Raw genomic sequence first — 23,558 nt, forward strand, 5'->3', positions numbered from 1 at the left:
GTTTCAAAGAACATCTTTATTTCTGACTTCTTTTCATTATTTACCAAGTAGTCATTCAGGAGCAGGTTGTTCAGTTTTCATGTAGTTTTGTGGTTTTGAGTGAGTTTCTTAGTGCTGAGTTCAAATTTGATTGCACCGTGGTCTGAAAGACTGTTTGTTATAATTTCCATTCTTTTTCATTTGCTGAGGAGTGTTTTACTTCCAATTATGTGGTTGATTTTAGAATAAGTGCTATGTGGTGCTGAGAAGAATGTATATTCCGTTGATTTGGGGTGGAGAGTTCTGTAGATGTCTATTAGGTCCGCTTGGTGCAGAGCTGAGTTCAAGTCCTGAATATCCTTGTTAATTTTCTGTCTCATTGATGTGTCTAATATTGACAGTGGGTTGTTAAAGCCTCCTATTATTATTGTGTGGGAGTCTAAGTCTCTTTCTAGGTCTCTAAGAACTTGCTTTATGAATCTGGGTGCTCCTGTATTGGGTGCATATATATTTAGGCTAGTTAGCTCTTCTTGTTGAATTGATCCCTTTACCATTATGTAATGCCCTTTTTTAAAAAAAAAAATTTGTTGGTTAAAGTCTGTTTTATCAGAGACTAGGATTGCAATACCTGCTTTTTTTTTTGGCTTTCCATTTGCTTGGTAAATCTTCCTCCATTCCTTTATTTTGAGCCTATGTGCATCTTTGCATGTAGATGGGTCTCCTGAATACAGCACACCGATGTGTCTTGACTCTTTATCCAATTTGCCAGTCTTTGCCTTTTAATTGGGGCATTTAGCTTGTTTACATTTAAGGTTAATATTGTTATGTGTGGATTTGATCCTGTCATGATGCTAGCTGGGTATTTTGCCCATTAGTTGATGCAGTTTCTTCATAGTGTCGATGGTCTTTACAATTTCGTATGTTTTTGGAGTGGCTGGTACTGGTTGTTCCTTTCCATGTTTAGTGCTTCCTTCAGGAGCTCTTGTAAGGCAGGCCTAGTGGTGACAAAATCTTTCAGCATTTGCTTGTGTGTAAAGGATTTTCTTTCTCCTTCACTTACGAAGTTTGGCTGGATATGAAATTTTGGGTTGAAAATTCTTTTCTTTAAGAATGTTGAATATTGTACCCCACTCTCTTCTGGCTTGTAGGGTTTCTACAGAGAGATCTGCTGTTAGTCTGATGGGCTTCCCTTTGTGGGTAATCTGACCTTTCTCTCTGGCTGCACTTAAAATATTTTCCCTCATTTCAACCTTGGTGAATCTGATGATTATGTGTCTTGGGGTTGCTCTTCTTGAGAAGTATCTTTGTGGTGTTCTCTGTACTTCCTGAATTTGAATGTTGGCCTCTCTTGCTACGTTGGAGAAGTTCTCCCGGATAATATCCTGAAGAGTATTTTCCAACTTGGTTCCATTCTCCCCGTCACTATCAGGTACACCAATCAAATGCAGGCTGGATCTTTTCACATAGTCCCGTATTTCTTGGAGACTTTATTCATTCCTTTTTATTGTTTTTTCTCTAATGTTGTCTTCACACTTTATTTCATTAACTTGATTTTCAGTCTCTGATATCCTTTCTTCTGCCTGGTCAGTTTGGCTATTGATACTTGTATATGCTTCACGAAGCTCTCATGCTGTGTTTTTCAGCTCCATTAGATCATTTATGTTCTTCTCTAAAGTGGTTATTCTAGTTAGCAATTCCTCTAACCTTTTATCAAGATTCTTAGCTTCCTTGCATTGGGTTACAACATGCTCCTTTAGCTCAGAGGAGTTTGTTATTACCCACCTTCTGAAGCCTACTTCTGTCAGTTTATCGAACTCATTCTCTGTCTTGTTTTGTTCCCTTGCTGGAGAGGAGTTGTGATCCTTTGGAGAAGAAGTATTCTAGTTTTTGTAATTTTTCAGCATTTTTGCACTGGTTTTTCCTCATCTTCCTGGATTTTTTTATCTTTGGTCTTTGTTGTTGGTGACCTTTGGATGGAGTTTTTGCATGGTCATCCTTTTTGTTGATCTTGATGCTACTACTTTCTGTTTGTTAGTTTTCCTTCTAACAGTCAGACCCCTCTTCTGCAGGTCTGCTGGAGTTTGCTGGAGGTCCACTCCAGACCCTGTTTGCCTGGGTATCACCAGTGGAGGCTGCATAACAGCAAAGATTGCTGCCTGCTCCTTCCTCTGGAAGCTTTGTTCCAGAGGAGCGCCTACCAGATTCCAGCTGGAGCTCTCCTGTATGAGGTGCCTGTTGACCCCTGCTGGGAGGTGTCTCCCAGTCAGGGGGCACAAGGGTCAGGGACCCACTTGAGGAGGCAGTCTGTCCCTTAGAAGAGCTTGAGCACTGTGCTGGGAGATCCTGCTGCTCTCTTTAGAGCCAGCAGGGAGGAAGGTTTAAGTCTGCTGAAGCTGTGCCCACAGCCGCCCCTTCCCCCAGGTGCTTTGTCCCAGGGCGATGGGAGTTTTATCTATAAGACCCTGACTGGGGCTGCTGCCTTTCTTTCAGAGATGCCCTGCCCAGAGAGGAGGAATCTAGAGAAGCAGTCTGGCTACAGTGTCTTTGTGGTGCTGTGGTGGACTCTACCCAGTCTGAACTTCCCAGTGGCTTTTTTTACACTGTGAGGGGAAAACCACCTACCCAAACCTCAGTAATGGTGGATGCCCTTCCCTGCACCAAGCTTGGGCCTCCCAGGTCGACTTCAGACTGCTGTGCTGGCAGTGAGAATTTCAAGCCAGTGGACCTTAGCTTGCTGGGCTCCATGGGGGTGGGATTCACTCAGCAAGACCACTTGGCTCCCTGGCTTCGGCCCCCATTCCAGGGAAGTGAACAGTTGTGTCTCGCTAGTTTCAGGTGACACTGGGATATGAAAAAAAAAAAAAAAAAAAACTCCTGCAGCTAGCTCAGTGTCTTCCTAAACAGCTGCCCAGTTTTGTGCTTGAAACTCAGGGCTCTTGTGGTGTAGGTACCCGAGGGAATCTCCTGGTCTATGGATTGTGAAGACTGTGTGAAAAGCATAGTATCTGGGCAGAATAGCACCATCCCTCACGTCACAGTCCCTCATGACTTCCCTTGGCTAGGGAAGGGAGTTCTTGACCCCTTGTACTTTCTGGGTGAGGCGATGCCTGAGAGCAGACCCTGCTTCTGCTCACCCTCTGTGGGCTGCACCTGCTGTCTAATCAATTCCAGTGAGATGAACTGGGTACCTCAGTTGGAAATGCAGACATCACCTGTCTTCTGTATTGGTCTTGCTGGGAGCTGCAGACCGGAGCTGTTCCTATTCAGCCATCTTGCCCAGGCTACATTTAATTTTTTCCCGTTAGCCATTATTATATGAAATTTCTACTTAAATCTTTTCTCCTCATTTTAAAAAATGGTTGTCTTATTATTATTGAGTTGTAAGAGCACATTATTTATTCAGGATATGGTCTTTTATTGGATTTATTATTTCCAAATATTTTCTCAATGTCCATGTGTTGTCTTTTCATTTCTCTACTGGTATTTTTAAAGTTAAATTTTGATTCTGTCCAATTTACTAATAAAAAATTTGCTATTACACATTTTGTGTTCTATTTAAAAATTCTTTACCTAACCAAAGGACATGAAAATTTTCTTCTGTTTTTTTTTTTTTTCTAGAAGCTGTATAATTTTAACTTTTACATATAGATCCAGGTATCTTAGACTACATTTTTTTTATGTGGAGTGAGATAAACGTGTGAATTCATCTTTTTGCATATAGACATTTAAATGTTTCAGCACCATTTGTTGAAAAGACAATTCTTACCCCATTGCTTGAAAATTCATTAAAAATTAATGGACTCTCATTAGCCTTTGATGGTTCCGTACAGCCTGCTGAATCCATTGAAACTCTCCAGCCTGACTTTGTGGCTCTCCCACCCCCAGCCTTAGGGATACATCACAATTTATTCACACTCAGTATTACCTTTCACTACTCTCCATTACTCTGTGTACCAATTAACCTAAATCAGTTGATTCCTAGTATGTGTTATGCTTTCCAATTAAAGCTGGTTACTTACTTTACAATATTATTCTGCCTCATTTTTTTAGATGTTTAAATCTTACCTATTCATTTTAAATCCCACTTCAATGCTGGCTTTTCTGAGAAGGCTTCCTCCTACTAGATGTGATCTTTTCTCCTCTGCATGACCATGGCTCTCAACCTGTATGCCTTTGGATAGGTGCCATTTTCTATTTTGCACTACAATAGTTCTGAAAATGCCTGTCTCCATTGTGGACTTAAAAGTTTTTTGAGAGAGGGTTTGATTTGTGTTCAGTTGATACTCAATCACTGTTTTTTAATTGAATGAATGAATAATATTACATGTAACTGCCCTTACAGGTTTAACAGTAAGCTATTTGCTGATAGACTGCACTATCTGAACTCAAAGCCCAGGAACTTTGCTTAAGTCCACAAAGATTTGCTAATTCTTCACGAGAGAGTTACTGAGTCTGATTAAAATGTGTTTTCTTTTATCAGAAGGGTAAGACTCTTATCTGCTGTTTTCCAAGGTCTTGGTGACTGTTTTTGAACATAAAGATCAAAGGGCAGTGCCCTTCCCCCCAACCAATTGTAAGACATTTCAGAAAGTTAAATGTGAGGAATATTGTATTCAAATGTGAATTATATGAATGTGAATACTGAACAGTATTCACAGTTACACATTTGACATTTTGAAACAGCGGCAAGATAAATGTATTAGATTTACAGGTAGTTGTGAATGTTTCCATTGCTCAGTCAATATATTTTTTCTTTTCATAGCAACATTTGGAAGGTAGGTGCTCTGACTCACACCTTTTAATTTCTTGGCTTTCCAAAGAGCCGAGAAAAAAAATTTTTTTGACCCTTGAAAACACTAGATGCATAAGAAAACAGCATGGCAAGGAAACTTACTACCTTCTGACTTCAGAAATTTGCCAGCATGGAAGGATCTTTTCAAAAGTGAGGTGGAAATTCAGGATAAAACAGAGAGATTTAAAGTAGAGTGATCTGGAGAATAACAAAAAGATCAGAGTAGGGGTGGGGAGGATTATGGAAGAAAGAAGAAAAGATGAGATGGAGTGAAGAAGAGGGTAAAGTCTTTCCATAGACTTAAATAAGCTTTAGGCAATTATCAGAACTTTCAAGGGAATTATTTGAACTGCACATCTAAATTTGTTGAGGTTCCTCCATTGTAGCTAGTATCTGGTTAAGGTTTGCATGGTAAACTTGCTTTTTTTGTGCCATGAGTGGCTTACAAGTCGAAATGATTCAGTGAAATCTTCAAAGTAAATCTGTGTCCACCAAAGCAGTTCACAGACCTGTTTACAACTTTTCTATCCGTCTCCTAGACTATCTCTGATGATGCAATCTTTGGACATTACATCTGCTATTTGAACACAGAACTCATTTTATCAAAAGGAACAAGAGTGCATTCCAGTCCACAATTTTAATGAATACCTTGGTAAGGATTCCAGATTCTTCCCTAGAAGATAAAAAGTTAACTAAGCAAGTCATATACACACCTGGCTTTGACAGTCGAATAATTAAAGAGATCGGCAAAGATAAATCTTTGGTTGCCAGAAAAATCATTAGAAGCACTATGTTGTTTTGTGTATCTTAATGTGGCTCAAAATCTTAAAAAAATTTCCAAACAGAAATAAAAATATTGAATCACTATGATAATCAGATTGTAAACTGAAACAAGCAATGAGAAAGAAAAAATTGGCAGATGGTGGGGGTGGACAAAAAAGTGGCAAATTCACGTGAGTGATGGAAACTCCCAAGTGCTGTACCTTATGCTTGGTACATGAGTGTTTGAGTTCGGGTGTTACTTTGTCAATGGCCATGTGTCAGAACTGAGCATAAGGGTTTTTAGATATCCTTTATCATACTCAAACAAACCTTTCTCATTCCACAGTCAGATATTTTAGAATCCACAAAAACACAGAATTCACTGGGAGGAAACTACTTTGTAGTTACCTGATGAAGCAATAGGAATCACACAACTTTCATTGAACTGCTGGGGGTAAAGTGGATTGCTGGCCTTTTATCTTTTATCTCTGAAATTGGCCCCCCAGCAGTAGCTTTGTTAAATCTGACACATCTTGAATTTGCCTTTTTTAAATTGCAAATATAGCAGCTAGTGGTTTTATCTTTTTCAGCACCTATACTTCCACATTTTGAAGAGACTATTTTTAATGAGACTATTGTCAGCACTTTAAAACATGTGGCATTCAGCTTTTAATAGGTTCAATTAGACATCTTCCCCCAAGCGCGGAGGAAGCATTTATAAAACAAATAAAAGGTAAGAGGAATAAATATGGGGCATTTGTGATGTATGGCGATACATTTTGAAAACAGCAACGTTGATAATAAGAAAGGGAAGTTTATCCAAAACACGGAAAATATGCAATAACCTGGGTCCAGATACTTTTCTATTCTCCTGACACCTGAAGAAATATTAATTTTATTTTAGCTAGAAAATAAACACACACACACAGACACAGACCCATACACACAGCATGTACATTTGTTTTCTAAAGAAAACAACCTTCTGCTTCTGCTTTTTTCATATGAGGCTGACTGAACAGTTGTTAGTATTTCACTTTTACATTTGTAGATATTTTATCTCAGGAGATAGCTGTCAGATTCAATCAGCTTTTGAAATCAGTTTTTGCAGAAGATAACTTTAATGTATTGTATTTCCTTCCTCAATTACTAATTACTGAAGATTAATGTTTTCAAATAAGGCCTTCTCTCCATGTAATCCATCTCCCCTTCCTGCTTCGATCTAGCAAGAAGCCTGCTGAAAGAGGTCATAATCCTATTGTTTGCAATATTATAGCCTATGACACTGGGAATGTTTAGGGTGTAATGATTGCAGTAAGAATCTCTGTGAGCAAGTAGAAAGTACAGATCATGAAAGAAATTACGATTCTCTGGTGGGTGATTTAACTGTGATGGGTTTTCTTGTCAGTTTGTTAACAATCTGCCTTTCAATGAATCTCAAAGCAGACTCGAAGCTGATTAAAACAGCATAGACTATAAATAATATTGTGTAAACACTACCAAAGCAGGAGCTTCTTTATTACTCAGTTCTTATCTCTAAATCACACCAGTTGCGTTAAATCTGACTGAGAGAGGCATGTTCTTCTTGGGTTTGACCATCATAGAAATTTTACCTGAATTACAGACATACAGGTATGGACCAGTTATTCTCTACTTTTTTTATTTATGTCCACGCTTTTATGATTTTTGACATATATACATTTATTATATAACTTTCACAATCTTATAATTTGTGGGTTTTATTTAAAATTTGTTATAATGATCCACTTTCAGTTACATGCATATCATTTATTTAATGTCTTGAATTAATATTTTGGTATTGGTAACATTTAAGTCTAATATGATCAAATTTTGAGAACTCCATTAAAATGCTATATACCTGAATAAAATGTATTTGATATTTCCCCCAATAATACAATTTTTTTTTTTTTTTTTTTTTTGAGACGGAGTCTCGCTCTGTCACCCAGGCTGGAGTGCAATGGCGCGATCTTGGCTCACTGCAAGCTCTGCCTCCCAGGTTCATGCCATTCTCCTGCCTCAGCCTCCCTAGTAGCTGGGACTACAGGTGACTGCCACCACGCCCAGCTAAATTTTTTTTTGTATTTTTAGTAGAGAAGGGGTCTCACCGTGTTAGCCAGGATGGTCTCTATCTCCTGACATCGTGATCTGCCTGCCTCGGCCTCCCAAAGTGCTGGGATTGCAGGCGTGAGCCACTGCGCCTGGAAAAATTTTTTTTTTCAAATTGAAGATGGTCCAGAGTTGAATGGTGAAATATACAAAACATTTAAGGTAAAGAGCATGGCTTGCATTATTCCTCAGAACTACTTTGTTGATTCTCGTGAAGAAATAAAGAAATCATCTGTTTTCATTTTTATATACCAAAATCTTATTTATTTTTAAAGCAAATAAGAATCTGTAACAATACAAATGCAATGTGTTAACTCAGTACACATGTAAACATTTATTTTTATTTTCAACAATGCAAAACTCCATAAAAACTAATATAGCAACTATAAATATATTTGGAAAGAGGTTGCTGAATGTTCTTCTGCTGTTGTGGCCTGTAAAGGTATTTCCTTGCCTCTCTTTCTTGTGATTCCTCAAAAAGCAATCAATGTTGAATCTTAAGAAATTTGTTACTAATTTAGAGTCTCAAAATTGTACTGAGACACTTCCTTGAATCCAAACACTAATCCCATTGAATTTTACATCTTTTGTAGAGGATAACATTAGATAATTACATGGAAATGCTATGGATAATTACATTTAAAAGTGTGGAATGACCAACGAATGTAAGATGTGATTTTCATTATGTATTTAAAGCTGAAGAATTAAAAACAAATATTTGTCATTAAAAATAAACAAATATAATTAAGGGCAATAAGGACTTATAATTCATTGGAAAATAATGGTAATTCATGGGTTCATACTGATAATAGAGGGCTAGCTAGAGAAGCAGAGAAATGGCAGGAGGAGAGAAAGTTCTTTCTCTTTTAACTTTAATTTAGGTTCAGGGATATATGTACAGGTTTGTTACATAGGTAAACTTGTGTCATGGAGGGTTGCTGTACAGATTATTTCATCACCCAGATACTAAGACTAGTACCTAGTAGTTATTTTTTCTCATCCTCTCCCTCCTCCCAACCTCTACCCTCAAGTAGACCCCAGTGTCTCTTCCCCTCTTTGTCTCCATAAGTTCTCATCATTTAGTTTCCACTTATAAGTGAGAACATGTGGTATTTGGTTTTATGTTCCTGCAAAAGATATGATCTCATTCTTCCTGATGACTGCATAGTATTTTGTGGTGTATATGTACCACATTTTCTTTAACCAATCTGTCACTGATGGGCATTTAGGTTGATTTGATTTCTTTGCTATTGTGAATGGTGCTGCAATGAACATTTGTGTGCATGTGTCTTTATGGTAGAATGATTTATATTGCTTTGGATATATACCCAGTAATGGTATTGCTGGGTCAAATGGTAATTCTGTTTCTAGCTCTTTGAGGAATCGCCATACTGCTTTCCACAATGGTTGAAATAATTTACACTCTTACCAACAGTGTATAAGCATTCCCTTTTCTCTGCAAACTCACCAGGCAAGTTCAACCTCAGAGCCTTGACAAAAGCTACAGTAAATTTCCCTATCAGCTTTGAAACCATTGTGATAGACTTGGAGAGACTTCACATTTCTTAAGTTTCTCCATGAGAAGGATGACATGAGAATGGCCAGTGGAGAAAGAAGGACAGAGGATCTACAGAGAACCTGTCGGTGACAACAGGGTAAGGAAGGGAATAAAGCCTAAGCCTGGAGGAGCAAACTAGAATCTCAGGCAAAACAGACTTCAGATTTAAAAAAAAAAAAAAGGGAGCAATCACTCCTGCTGGCCAGATACTGTGGTACCAAAGTGGAGCAGAGAAAGAAGGAATGTCTAGTACCTGTGATGGAATCCAGCTGGAGCTACACATCTTGAGTCTCCAGAATCTGTGTAAAAGGGGCTGCTGGCAGGTGGGCCACCAACATGATGTGTGGTAAGGTATGTTTTCCAAATGTAACAGTTGGTAATGGTTCTCTAGGAGCATCAATTTAAAAATCATTATTTTTATTTTTATTTTTTATTTTTGAGATGGAGTTTCACTCTTGTAGCCCAAGCTGGAATGCAATGCCGTGATCTCAGTTCACTGCAGCCTCTGCCTCCCGGATTCAAGCGATACTCCTATCCTCCCGAGTAGCTGGGATTACAGGTGCCTGCCCCCACACCCGGCTAATTCTTTGTATTTTTAATAGAAATGGGATTTTGCCATGTAGGCCAGGCTTGTCTTGAACTCCTGGCCTCAGGTGATCCACTCGTCTCAGTCTCCCAAAGTGCTGGGATTATAGGTGTGAGCCGCCACACCCAGCCTTAAAAATCAAAATCTTGGGTTCACCAATATCCTCTGTTCTGCAGCCACCGCTGCTGATACCCAGGCAAACAGGGTCTGGAGTGGACCTCCAGTAAACTCCAACAGACCTGCAGCTGAGGGTCCTGGCAGTTAGAAGGAAAACTAACAAACAGAAAGGACATCCACACCAAAAATCCGTCTGTACGATACCATCATCAAAGACCAAAGGTAGATAAAACCACAAACATGGGGAAAAAACAGAGCAGAAAAACCAGAAACTCTAAAAATCAGAGCACCTCTCCTCCTCCAAAGGCACGCAGCTCCTCACCAGCAACAGAACAAAGCTGAATGGAGAATGACTTTGATGAGTTGAGAGAGGAAGGCTTCAGAAGATCAAACTACTCTGAGCTAAAGGAGGAAGTTCGAACCAATGGCAAAGAAGATAAAAACTTTGAAAAAAAAAATTAGACGAATGGATAACTAGAATAATCAATGCAGAGAAGTCCTTAAAGGGCCTGATGGAGCTGAAAACCACCACACGAGAACTATGTGATGAATGCACAAGTCTCAGTAACCGATGCGATCAACTGAAAGAAAGGGTATCAGCGATGGAAGATGAAATGAATGAAATGATGTGTGAAGAGAAGTTTAGAGAAAAAAGTATAAAAAGAAATGAACAAAGCCTCCAAGAAATATGGGACTATGTGAAAAGACCAAATCTACGTCTAATTGGTGTACCTGAAAGTGACAGGGAGAATGGAACCAAGTTGGAAAACACTCTGCAGGATATTATCCAGGAGAACTTCTCCAATCTAGCAAGGCAGGCCAACATTCAAATTCAGGAAATACAGAGAACGCCACAAAGATACTCCTCGAGAAGAGGAACTCCAAGATACATAATTATCAGATTCACCAAAGTTGAAATGAAGGAAAAAATGTTAAGGGCAGCCAGAGAGAAAGGTCGGGTTACCCACAGAGGGAAGCCCATCAGACTAACAGCTGATCTCTTGGCAGAAACCCTACAAGCCAGAAGAGTGTGGGGGCCAATATTCAGCATTCTTAAAGAAAAGAATTTTCAACCCAGAATTTCATATCCAGCCAAACTAAGCTTCATAAGTGAAGGAGAAATAAAATCCTTTACAGACAAGCAAATGCTGAGAGATTTTGTCACCACCAGGCCTGCCCTGAAAGAGCTCCTGAAGGAAGCACTAAACATGGAAAGGAACAAGCGGTACCAGCCACTGCAAAAACATGCCAAATTGTAAAGACCATCAAGACTAGGAAGAAACTGCATCAACTAATGAGCAAAATAACCAGCTAACATCATAATGACAGGATCAAATTCACACATAACAATACTAACCTTAAATGTAAATGGGCTAAATGCTCCAATTAAAAGGCACAGACTGGCAAATTAGATAAAGAGTCAAGACCCATCAGTGTACCGTATTCAGGAAACCCATCTCACATGCAGAGACACACATAGGCTCAAAATAAAGGGATGCAGGAAGATCTAACAAGCAAATGGAAAACAAAAAAAGGCAGGGGTTGCAATCCTAGTCTCTGATAAAACAGACTTTAAACCAACAAAGATCAAAAGAGACAAAGAAGGCCATTACATAATGGTAAAGGGATCAATTCAACAAGAAGAACTAACTATCCTAAATATATATGCATCCAATACAGGAGCATCCAGATTCATAAAGCAAGTCCTTAGTGACCTACAAAGAGACTTAGACTCCCACACAATAATAATGGGACACTTTAACACCCCACTGTCAACATTAGATAGATCAATGAGACAGAAAGTTAACAAGGATATCCAGGAATTGAACTCAGCTCTGCACCAAGCAGACCTAATAGACATCTACAGAACTCTCCACCCCAAATCAACAGAATATACATTCTTTTCAGCACCATACCACACCTATTCCAAAATTGACCACATAGTGGTAAGTAAAGCACTCCTCAGCAAATGTAAAAGAACAGAAATTATAACAAACTGTCTCTCAGACCACAGTGCAATCAAACTAGAACACAGGATTAAGACACTCACTCAAAACCGCTCAACTACATGGAAACTGAACAACCTGCTCCTCAATGACTACTGGGTACATAACGAAATGAAGGCAGAAATAAAGATGTTCTTTGAAACCAATGAGAACAAAGACACAACATACCAGAATCTGTGGAACACATTCAAAGCAGTGTGTAGAGGGAAATTTATACCACTAAATGCCCACAAGAGAAAGCAGGAAAGACCTAAAATTGACACCCTAACATCACACTTCAAATAACTAGAGAAGCAAGAGCAAACACATTCAAAAGCTAGCAGAAGGCAAGAAATAACTAAGATCAGAACAGAACTGAAGGAAATAGAGACACAAAAAACCCTTCAAAAAATCAATGAATCCAGGAGCTGTTTTTTTGAAAAGATCAACAAAATTGATAGACCGCTAGCAAGGCTAATAAAGAAGAAAAGAGAGAAGAATCAAATAGATGCAATAAAAAATGACAAAGGGGATATCATCACTGATCCCACAGAAATACAAACTACCATCAGAGAATACTATAAACACCTCTACGCAAATAAACTAGAAAATCTAGAAGAAATGGATAAATTCCTCGACACATACACTCTCCCAAGACTAAACCAGGAAGAAGTTGAATCTCTGAATAGGCCAATAACAGGCTCTGAAATTGAAGCAATAATTAATAGCTTACCAACAAAAAAAAGTCCAGGACCAGATGGATTCGCAGCTGAATTCTACCAGAGGTACAAGGAGGAGCTGGTACCATTCCTTCTGAAACTATTCCAATCAACAGAAAAAGAGGGAATCTTCCCTAACTCATTTTATGAGGCCAGCATCATCCTGATACCAAAGCCTGGCAGAGACACAACAGAAAAAGAAAATTTTAGACAAATATCCTTGATGAACATTGATGCAAAAATCCTCAATAAAATACTGGCAAACTGAATCCAGCAACACATCAAAAAGCTTATCCACCACGATCAAGTGAACTTCATCCCTGGGATGCAAGGCTGGTTCAACATATGCAAATCAATAAATGTAATCCAGCATATAAACAGAACCAAAGACAAAAACCACATGATTATCTCAATAGATGCAGAAAAGGCCTTTGACAAAATTCAACAACCTTCATGCTAAAAACTCTCAATAAATTAGGTATTGATGGGACGTATCTCAAAATAATAAGAGCTATCTATGACAAACCCACAGCCAATATCATACTGAATGGGCAAAAACTGGAAGCATTCCATTTGAAAACAGGCACAAGACAGGGATGCCCTCTCTCACCACTCCTATTCAACATAGTGTTGGAAGTTCTGGCCAGGGCAATCAGGCAGGAGAAGGGAATAAAGGGCATTCAATTAGGAAAACAGGAAGTCAAATTGTCCCTGTTTGCAGATGACATGACTGTATATCTAGAAAACCCCATTGTCTCAGCCCCAAATCTCCTTAAGCTGATAAGCAACTTCAGCAAAGTCTCAGGATACAAAATCAATGTGCAAAAGTCTCAAGCATTCTTATACACTAATAACAGACAAACAAAGAGCCAAATCATGAGTGAACTCCCATTCACAATTGCTTCAAAGAGAATAAAATACTTAGGAATCCAACTTACAAGGGATGTGAAGGACCTCTTCAAGGAGAACTACAAACCACTGCTCAATGAAATAAAAGAGGATACAAACAAATGGAAGAACATTCCATGCTCATGGGTGGGAAGAATCAATATCATGAAAATGGCCATACAGCCCAAGGTAATTTATAGATTCAATGCCATCCCCATCAAGCTACCCATGACTTTCTTCACAGAATTGGAAAAACCTACTTTAAAGTTCATATGGAACCAAAAAAGAGCCCGCATTGTCAAGTCAATCCTAAGCCAAAAGAACAAAGCCGGAGGCATCACGCTACCTGACTTCAAACTATACTACAAGGCTACAGTAACCAAAACAGCATGGTACTGGTACCAAAACAGAGATATAGACCAATGGAACAGAACAGAGCCTTCAGAAATAATGCCGCATATCTACAACTATCTGATCTTTGACAAACCTGACAAAAAGAAGAAATGGGGAAAGGATTCCCTATTAATAAATGGTGCTGGGAAAACTGGCCAGCCATATGCAGAAAGCTGAAACTGTATCCCTTCCTTAAACCATATACAAAAATTAATTTAAGATGGTTTAAAGACTTACATGTTAGACCTAAAACCATAAAAACCCTAGAAGAAAACCTAGGCAATACCATTCAGGACATAGGCATGGGCAAGGACTTCATGTCTAAAACACCAAAAGCAATGGCAACAAAAGCCAAAATTGACAAATGGGATCTAATTAAACTAAAGAGCTTCTGCACAGCAAAAGAAACCACCATTAGAGTGAACAGGCAACCTACAGAATGGGAGAAAATTTTTGCAACCTACTCATCTGACAAAGGGCTAATATCCAGAATCTACAATGAACACAAACAAATTTACAAGAAAAAAACAAACAACCCCATCAAAAAGTGGGCGAAGGACATGAACAGACACTTCTCAAAAGGACATTTATGCAGCCAAAAGACACATGAAAAAATGCTCATCATCACTGGCCATCAGAGAAATGCAAATCAAAACCACAATGAGCTACCATCTCACACCAGTTAGAATGGCAATCATTAAAAAGTCAGGAAACAACAGGTTCTGGAGAGGATGTGGAGAAATAGGAACACTTTTACACTGTTGGTGGGACTGTGAACTAGTTCAACTATTGTGAAAGTCAGTGCGGTGATTCCTCAGGGGTCTTGAATTAGAAATACCATTTGACCCAGCCATCCCATTACTGGGTATATACCCAAAGGATTATAAATCATGCTGCTATAAAGACACATGCACACGTATGTTTATTGCAGCACTATTCACAATAGCAAAGACTTGGAACCAACCCAAATGTCCAACAATGATAGACTGGATTAAGAAAACGTGGCACATATACACCATGGAATATTATGCAGCCATAAAAAATGATGAGTTCATGTCCTTTGTAGGGACATGGATGAAGCTGGAAACCATCATTCTCAGCAAACTATCACAAGGACAAAAAACCAAATACTGCATGCTCTCACTCATAGGTGAGAATTGAACAATGAGAACACATGCACACAGGAAGGGGAACATCACACACCGGAGACTGCTGTTGGGTGGGGTGGAGGGGGGAGGGATAGCATTAGGAGATATACCTAATGCTAAATGACGAGTTAATGTGTGCAGCACACCAACATGGCACATGGATACATATGTAACAAACCTGCACATTGTGCACATGTACCCTAAAACTTCAAGTATAATAATAATAAAAAAAGATGCAGGTAAACCAAAAAAAAAAAAATCAAAATCTGGAACCTCACTTTCACATCTACTGAATTACAAATCTTAAGACAGACCTTGAAAACAGTGTTTTTAGTAAGCAAACCAGGTGATTCTTATCAGGCAAGCAATGGAAATGCTGCTGGAAACAAAGGTAGCAGAATGTTTTAAAACGAGTTTAATGGTGTTACGAGCAAATTCAAAAGAGAAGAAAGTGGATATTTGCTACCATGCTTCTATTTTGAGTGAGAATTTAAATGGACAGCAATACAGATCTGCAGCCTCTTCTTTACAATTCCAAAATTCATAAAATTCGACGTTGATGTAATACCAAAACCTGATCTGCTGCAGATGCTGCAGGGAGTGTTATGTAATATGCCCTGCATTCACTATACAGTATTGCCTTTCTTAAATCCGAAAAACACTGAATTCAGGAAAACATTTGGCCTCAAGGTTTTTGGATAAGATTATGCTCGTATAATTATGCTAATAGCAATAGCTAATATTTGTTGAGATTAACTACGGTGCTGGTCATTACAGAAGCTGCATTTTATTAATTATCGTGTTTAGTAATTGTAATAACCCTGCGGTGTTGGTTGTGGAATATTAACATTCCTCATTTTATAGAAAAGGGAAAGTGAAGCTTTGAAAATTTAAATAACTTCAGTGCTCAAGGTCACACAGCTTCTAAAATGACAGAGAAAGAATTCAATCCTCAACTCTGACTCCATAGTACACATGTCAACCGTGAGATTATTCAAAACAAGGCCCAGATTAAATATAAAACTGTTCATCCTCCTGTGTACCCAGTGATATACAGACTGATAATAAGTATGGCTTGCATGTTGTACTGCATTTGAGAGAGTGAAATGAATCATAGGGCTCTTTTTCCCACATTCAGAGTAACCGAGATAGAACAGGATGTTAAGGAAACAGAGCCGTCACTATCTGCAGAATACTTTTGAGGCCATCCTTATGCAGCACAGAAGCAAAGAAATGGCTCAGAAATGGCAGATCTTGGCCGGGCGCGGTGGCTCACGCCTGTAATCCCAGCACTTTGGGAGGCCGAGGTGGGCGGATCAGGAGGTCAGGAGATCGAGACCATCCTGGCTAACATGGTGAAACCCCATCTCTACTAAAAATACAAAAAATTAGCAGGGCGCTGTGGCAGGCGCCTGTTGTCCCAGCTACTCGGGAGGCTGAGGTAGGAGAATCACTTGATCCTGGGAGGCAGAGCTTGCAGTGAGCCGAGATAGCGCCACTGCAGTCTGGCCTGGGCGAAAGAGCAAGACTCCGTCTCAAAAAAAAAAAAAAAAGCAGATCCTGGTTTTTGTGGGCTCCTCAGAGTAGGAAATCATCTCTGAGACAAATGGTGCAATTAACTCAGTGCTTAACTTAGGTTGTTGATTTTATCTAGTGGAAATAGCATGCTTTTTAGAGGCCAGGCCATCCCTGAAAAACTGGGCATGAATAACTGAAACATTCAGCCTTGTAAGTTTACCAATATGACTTCACATTGGTAAAGTACCTGGAGACGGACAAATAAAATATTCTAAAAAATCTATTATCTCTTTAATAGCTTCTGCATGCGAATCTCCCCTATACGCTCTCACCTGGGTGACTACAGAAGCATACACATGCTCATATACACACACATTCAGACAAGGTCTTAGTAAAAAATATGCCTGGTTCTGACAAGAAACGAGAAGCAGCTTCATTCTGTCATTTGTAGCCTAGGAGATCTACATCCATAACCTTCAAAGTAAGATATTGGAGGAAGAAAATACTAGAACTTCTGTTTATGGGTTTTTGTGTGTGAGTGTGTTATTAAAAATTTCACTTTCAGTTTTTTACGTGGTGAATATTAGTACAGTGATTCATTCTTATTATAACTATATACACTTTAAAAAGAGTAGGAAAGAATAAAGTTTGGCATCTACTAAGCTAGATAAAGAAACAAAGAATGTTCTTTCTTTTTTTTTTTTTTGAGACAGAGTCTTGCTCTGTCGTAATGACCCCATCTCGGCTCACTGCAACCTCCATCTCCTGGGTTCAAGCGATTCTTCTGCCTCAGGCTCCAGAGTAGCTAGGATTACAGAGGCCTGCCACCACACCCAGCTAATTTTTGTCTTTTCAATAGAGACAGGGTTTCGCCATGTTGGCCAGGCTGGTCTCGAACTTCTGACCTCAGGTGATCCGCCTGCCTCAGCCTCCCAAAGTGCTGGAATTACAGGGGTGAGCCACCACACCTGGCTCAAATGAATGTTCTTATTCAGTAAATAGATTGAAAGAGTGAGATAAATACACATTATCTGTCATTCAGTCTACAAAATTTTCAGATTGAAGCATCACACAATAGCTAATGCTTATAGTTGTGTACAATAGGCTTTGCATAATTCCAGAGCACCCTTCATATCATGGCCATTTTAAATCTCTACACTTAATCTTTTTTCTGCAAGTGGCAGAAAAGGATGGCTTTTGTAAGTGTCTGAGGTAGGGGCAGGACTGGTTCCCCTGCAGGGCATACCAACTCCCCTGTCACTCTCAAACCTGTGCTTCTGTCCAGAGATTATGAACATGGGGTCATGAGAACATATATGCTGGTTCTTCTGTCATGATATATCTTCTCCATTCCAAAGAAACAGTGTTAGGCTTTGTTCATTGTATGGTTGAAATCAAAATTCACTATACTCACATTTCTTTAATTTACTGATTTAGTAAATTATAACATAATTTATAATTTACTGTGATCATATATTATATGTGATCATAACAAATAATGAAGAAGAATAAAGCAATGTCTTGCATGATGTAGTTTTAGTGAAAGTATCAATTTAATTCACTGTTTTAGAATTGTTCCTGGGAATTGAGTAAATTTATTAGTTTGCAGTGTTAGGAATGCACACCATTAAAAAAAAAGTGACAACTGCCCATCATCAGTCTTCTGCACTTCTCCAAATTTATCGTTTTTCTAAAAGCTCCCGGTATTGGGTGTCATTCTTCTAGGTTCACAAAATTAAACTTACTTTATGAGGCTTGATGCTTTCTTTGTTATAACTCAGATTTTATTTCTGTCCTCTCTTTTCCAGTTTGGTGAGGTATCATTTGAATGGAGGCAAGAAAATGGAAATAAAGAAATTAGATCTTTTCTCTCATATGCATTAATTCAATGTCTGCAAGCAAATGGGGACATTTTTTGAATGGTGTTTTAGTTACATCCTGGGTAATATATGTTTTCTCAGGTAGTTAACTGACATTGTCTCTTAGACACAGAGCTCAACATTTTAAACCTTGTCTGACACATCTTTCAGATTGTGGACATCTCTAGAGAGCAAATACTGTACCCTCTCTTAGCTCTTTTTCATAAAATGCCCATTATTGTATAATGCAAAATATTATAGTATATGGTCAGTATAAAGCTTAATTGATGTTTAATAGTCATATGAAGTCTTTACTTTGAAGAAAGAAATGCAACTTATTTAGATAAGTAACATAATGGGTTTTCTGCTAAGCTAAGTTGGCAAAATGCTTTGTCATAATATCATATTCAACAAGAAATAGTTATTGTGATCTCACAAGAGACTTTCTGGGATAATAAGAATGTAAAGTATTTTGTTATGGAAAATGCCCATGCACAGTCTTTAGTTTTTACATTCTGTAGTTTAGTTTTTAATTTATGTGGCTTAGCTTTTAATTCATGTTCTCATCCACAGAAATTCTGTGCAGAGAAATACCTGTAATCAAATCCTAGCTCTGTCATGAGTGTTTTCCCAGTCATAGTACTGGGTTCATTTTAGAGGAAAAAAAATTTGAAAGAATTAATCCAAGTTAAACAGAAACTTCTTCTTGTAAATTTGTTGGAGTTCATTGTAGATTCTGGATATTAGCCCTTTGTCAGATGAGTAGGTTGCAAAAATTTTCTCCCATTCTGTAGGTTGCCTGTTCACTCTGATGGTAGTTTCTTTTGCTGTGCAGAAGCTCTTTAGTTGAAACTTCTTAATAAGCTCCTGTTAGGGGGTGCCATGTGCTGCAAAGGACTATATTATTGAGCATTTATATAGCAGCTTGCTTTACAAAGTAGTTTATAATTCATAATTACTTTTATACGTAATTTATAATTCATAAGGATGCTTTAAGCTAAATTTTTATTGTTATCTCCATCTCTTAAATGGAGAAACAAAGGTAGTTAACTAAAGTCATGTAATATGTCTAAGACCAAAAAGGAACTACCTCTGGGCCATTACTTTTCCAAGGGGAGATATGATCTTCATCTCTTTCTCACAAGGACAAAGAAGAGGAAATAAAACAGTAACACCCTACTTATCATAGTCACATTACAGAGTCACTGTTATGGGTGTTTATTTCTTTAGGGTAATCAGCATTAATATTTGAATTTTGCTTTTTATACCAGATATGCAGAGTCTTTGCCTGGCTCATTTGCCTGCATCAGAAACATCTTTCACAATAATCTAAGTGAAATAGGGAAGTTTCTTTCCAAAAACAAACCTTTTCATCATGTATCCCAACCCTTACCACTCTGCAATTAGCAGTGCAATCCCTGTAAGCAGTAGTTTAAGGGGTGCGGTGAGGAGTGAGGTACTTCCTGCAGAGGTCTAGAAGTCCCCAAATTGGTCTAGGAGCAGCATCCCCCTCTTCCTCCCTCACAAATTGGTCTTTCCTGCTTCAGAAAGTCTAGTGCATAAGGACATTTTCTGTCCTTCAAAGTCAACTCTTAATTACCCGTGAACAGAATTTCTCATTAATTAACTTCATTCTCTTCCTCATGCTATCCAAATTAATTTCCCAGTACTCCAAAATGCTATGTGCCCAAGGTTAGTCAAAATAGGTAAACATATTTCAGAAAATAAAAATATATTTACTTAATCTTCACAGCAATGGTTTGTGTTTATATTATGTATTTATTAATATATTTATATATACAATATATAAATTCAGTAAAAATTACTACATTATATGCTATTTATATATTCATGTTCATTATATATAATATATAAGCATACACATTGTGTATAAATATATTCATATATAATAATATAATATACATATTGATTTATAAATGATAAACATATATACTCGTTTTATAGTAGTAAATGATAATAAACATATACTTTCACTATATGAACATATAGTATGTAACAAATGTATATATAATATATAAATATAAGCATTTTTTGCAGAACTGTATATTTTTATATAAGTATATTAGTTTTAATATTACAGATAAATTTATGATTATTGAAACCATTTGAAAATAAGTTTCAGGCATCATGACACATGAAATACTTCACCCTTGAACATGGCATATATCTCCTAAGAATAAGGCCATTTTTCTATATAACTATATTACAATAACATAAAAGCATAACAGTAATTCCTAATATGATATAATACCCAGTTTATATTGAAATTTCCCAAATTGTGACAAGAATGTCTATCAAAGCTGTTTCTGTTTTGTGTTGAATGAGAAATCAGATTCGATTCAGCTCCTAGATTTAATTCCAAACTTATTTGACTACCAAACTCTCCCCTTCTCCAAAAAGCTTGATGAGAGTGTGTGGTTGAACATACCTAGAGAACCAAGAATGCGTAGCATAGAATAGTTTCTGAAAAATGTCCATCCAGCACAAGACTGGCACACAGTGTTAATTAAGTAACAAATTGTCAAATGAACAATAGGTTGGAAGCAAGGTCAGCCAAGGAAGCATGACAAAGGCATTACTCATCAGGCAGGTGCAGCACTGGGAAGAGAGGGTAGGTAATATGAGGTACAATGAGATGAGGTGATGGCACCAGGCATACATGTTTCCTTCTTTACAATTTTCCCCTCTGATTTCATGCTTGCATTAGACTAAAATACCTGTATAGTCAATTCCATAAACTCAAATGGATATCCACAGGCACACACATGCACACACTCGTACAGAGGTGGAGTGGAGAAGAAAAAGAGAGGGAAATAAATAAAGGAAGATAGGAAAGGAAAAATAAAGAGAAGAAGGGAAATAGTACTTTTGTTACCCAGTGTTTCAAGTTACCAACAAAGCCTCTAGGACATCAGCATACATATTGAAGACTTGCCAGTAAATTTCAAAGTAAGTGGTTTTTTTCTTTTGTGAGGGAGACTCATAAGCACTTCCTCTCCTACTTGAAGGGCAAAAGGCCAATCAAGGAATCAAGAAAGATTTTCAATATGAAGGCTTTTGATCAGACTTTTCTCTCTAGCCTAGGTAAGGTGATAATAACTCTGTTTGATATCTCTTGGGGCCAGAATATTGATGATGATAGATTAGACACACTATGGCTGCAGCTACAGGAGTTAGAAGATTTTCTCTGCAACTCTATGGTTTAATACTTTTGTATTTACATATATCTAGCAAATAATCCTCCTGAAGGTTCTTTGGATTATCTGTAAAGATGGATGGTCTTTTACCACAAGGACTTAGTAAGACAGGGCCTGAAAGCACCTAGCCTAGGGTCTAGCACAGCACAATGTGCTTAATAGATGCTGCCTTATATGATGAATGCTTTTTTCCCTTGAGTCACATCTTGGGGGAGAGGGTTGCAGTATATGAGAAACAAGCTATGATTCTGCTTGGTAGGAAGCAGAATACGAAAAAGTGACAGAGATGCACAGGTTTCTGTGACTCGCAATTCAACTCTCATCAAAAGAAGTGGTAGGGATTTTTTATGGGAAAATGATCCAAGACTTTAACCTGGTAAATTTCACTTTGAGTCTTTAGACTACTGTCGTCAAATTTAAAGAATTCTTTAAAAACGCTTTACGTATTCCTTCTTGTCATCTTTTTTTTTTTTTTTTTTTGCAATTTTATAACTTTATTTGAGGTATTTGATGATCAGTGATTAGTTCTCATCCACACTATCATCTGTAGATTTTTGAAAGTGGTTAACAGGTACATAGGTAACCAAACTATAGAGCTTATTTGGTGAATCTTCATCCTCATTACATTTTCTGGACAACCAAACACAGATTCGGTTTGGGATTTTCCTTATTCCTTTGGCCCAGACAGCTGTGTTGAGCCTGGTATCAATGCCCACATCTGGAGTTCCCATTTCCTTCATGGCAAATTTCTGAATCGCTTTGAGTGCCCGAGGGGCACTCTTCTTGAAGCCCACTCCATGGATGCGCTTGTGAATGTTGATGATGTATTCTCGGGTCACCACCTCGTTGATGGCAGAACGGCGCTTTTTCTTCTCTCCACCCTTCTTTGCAGGAGCCATTCTGCCAGGTCCAAGTTGGAAAGGAAAAGCACGAGGGATTCCTTGTCATCGTTCTCTAAGTGTACAAGAGTTACAATATGACTACTATAATGTGTCTCTAGTAGGTCTGCAATAGGGTAAACATTATTGCATGCTAAATGGTATTTTAGGACTTTAATTCAACTCATCTTTAAAACAAGTAAGCAAGTTTGACAATATGTGTTTAAAGTGTGGTAAATTTAAAAAAAGAATTTATCAATCAAAGCTTTAATAGCATTGAGTTAGAAGGCATGTCTTTCAAGATTCTGAAATTCTTAATGAATTTGGTCTTAAATTCTATCTTGCCAATCAATTTAATGTGAACATTCATCTATAAAGCCAATTTTTTTCTGAATTATGGCATTAATCCAAGTCAATAGGGAGATCTAGTGGCCCTAATCACTTTTAGTAAGCTGTATTTAAACATCTTAGGATAATATGTTGCTCAGATAGCTGCCATATCCAGTCTCTGTTTTCACCAATATGCTAAAGTAGTATTCACCAGTTCCAATGATACAGCTTTTTTTTTTTTCCAAAAGAAGTCTACCCACAGCAAATTTAAGCATCTCATTCAAGTTCCCTTGTAAGGAAAACAAATAGCAATATAGTGGCTATAAAACACCAGAAAGAAAACAACTTGGAATGACTTTCGAGAGAGAATTTCAAAATTCTAGCTGTCAGTACCTTAGTAATCTAAATTGTTTGTAAGGAGGTTTATTTGTTCATTCTATAATTAATATATATTGTCACTTTAGAGAAAATTTGGAAAATATAGAAACATAGAAGAAAATGCAATGAATAGCTGAACTATTTCATTGTAATTTTTATCCTATCTCAAATATAACAAAATGAAAGTGAATTCTTGCAATTTTGTAGAGTTTGGAATACAGGATGGGGAAAGGCAGAAGAAACAAAGAGAAAAGAACAACATTACAGAACGTTATGGAGATAAATGGCATACCTAAGAATGACAGCTTTGCCATTGTATGTTGTTC

At 37.8% G+C, this 23,558-nt stretch overlaps 1 protein-coding gene across 1 annotated transcript; it reads right to left on the reverse strand.

Moving 5' to 3' along the window:
- Window positions 1-22,167: 22,167 nt before the first annotated feature.
- On the reverse strand, window positions 22,168-22,575 carry LOC116478798 (large ribosomal subunit protein eL31-like). Its single transcript, XM_032754576.1, has one exon. The coding sequence runs from the start codon at window positions 22,543-22,545 to the stop codon at window positions 22,168-22,170; it is 378 nt and encodes a 125-aa protein (XP_032610467.1). The 5' UTR covers window positions 22,546-22,575.
- Window positions 22,576-23,558: the final 983 nt, after the last annotated feature.

Source organism: Hylobates moloch, unplaced genomic scaffold, assembly GCF_009828535.3.
Source record: "Hylobates moloch isolate HMO894 unplaced genomic scaffold, HMol_V3 SCAFFOLD_3, whole genome shotgun sequence".
In the NCBI taxonomy this organism is placed as follows: Eukaryota; Metazoa; Chordata; class Mammalia; order Primates; family Hylobatidae; genus Hylobates; species Hylobates moloch.

What these genes read in the sequence shown, in the direction of transcription:
- LOC116478798 (XM_032754576.1), bottom strand. Translation starts at nt 22,545, where the DNA reads ATGGCTCCTGCAAAGAAGGGTGGAGAGAAGAAAAAGCGCCGTTCTGCC.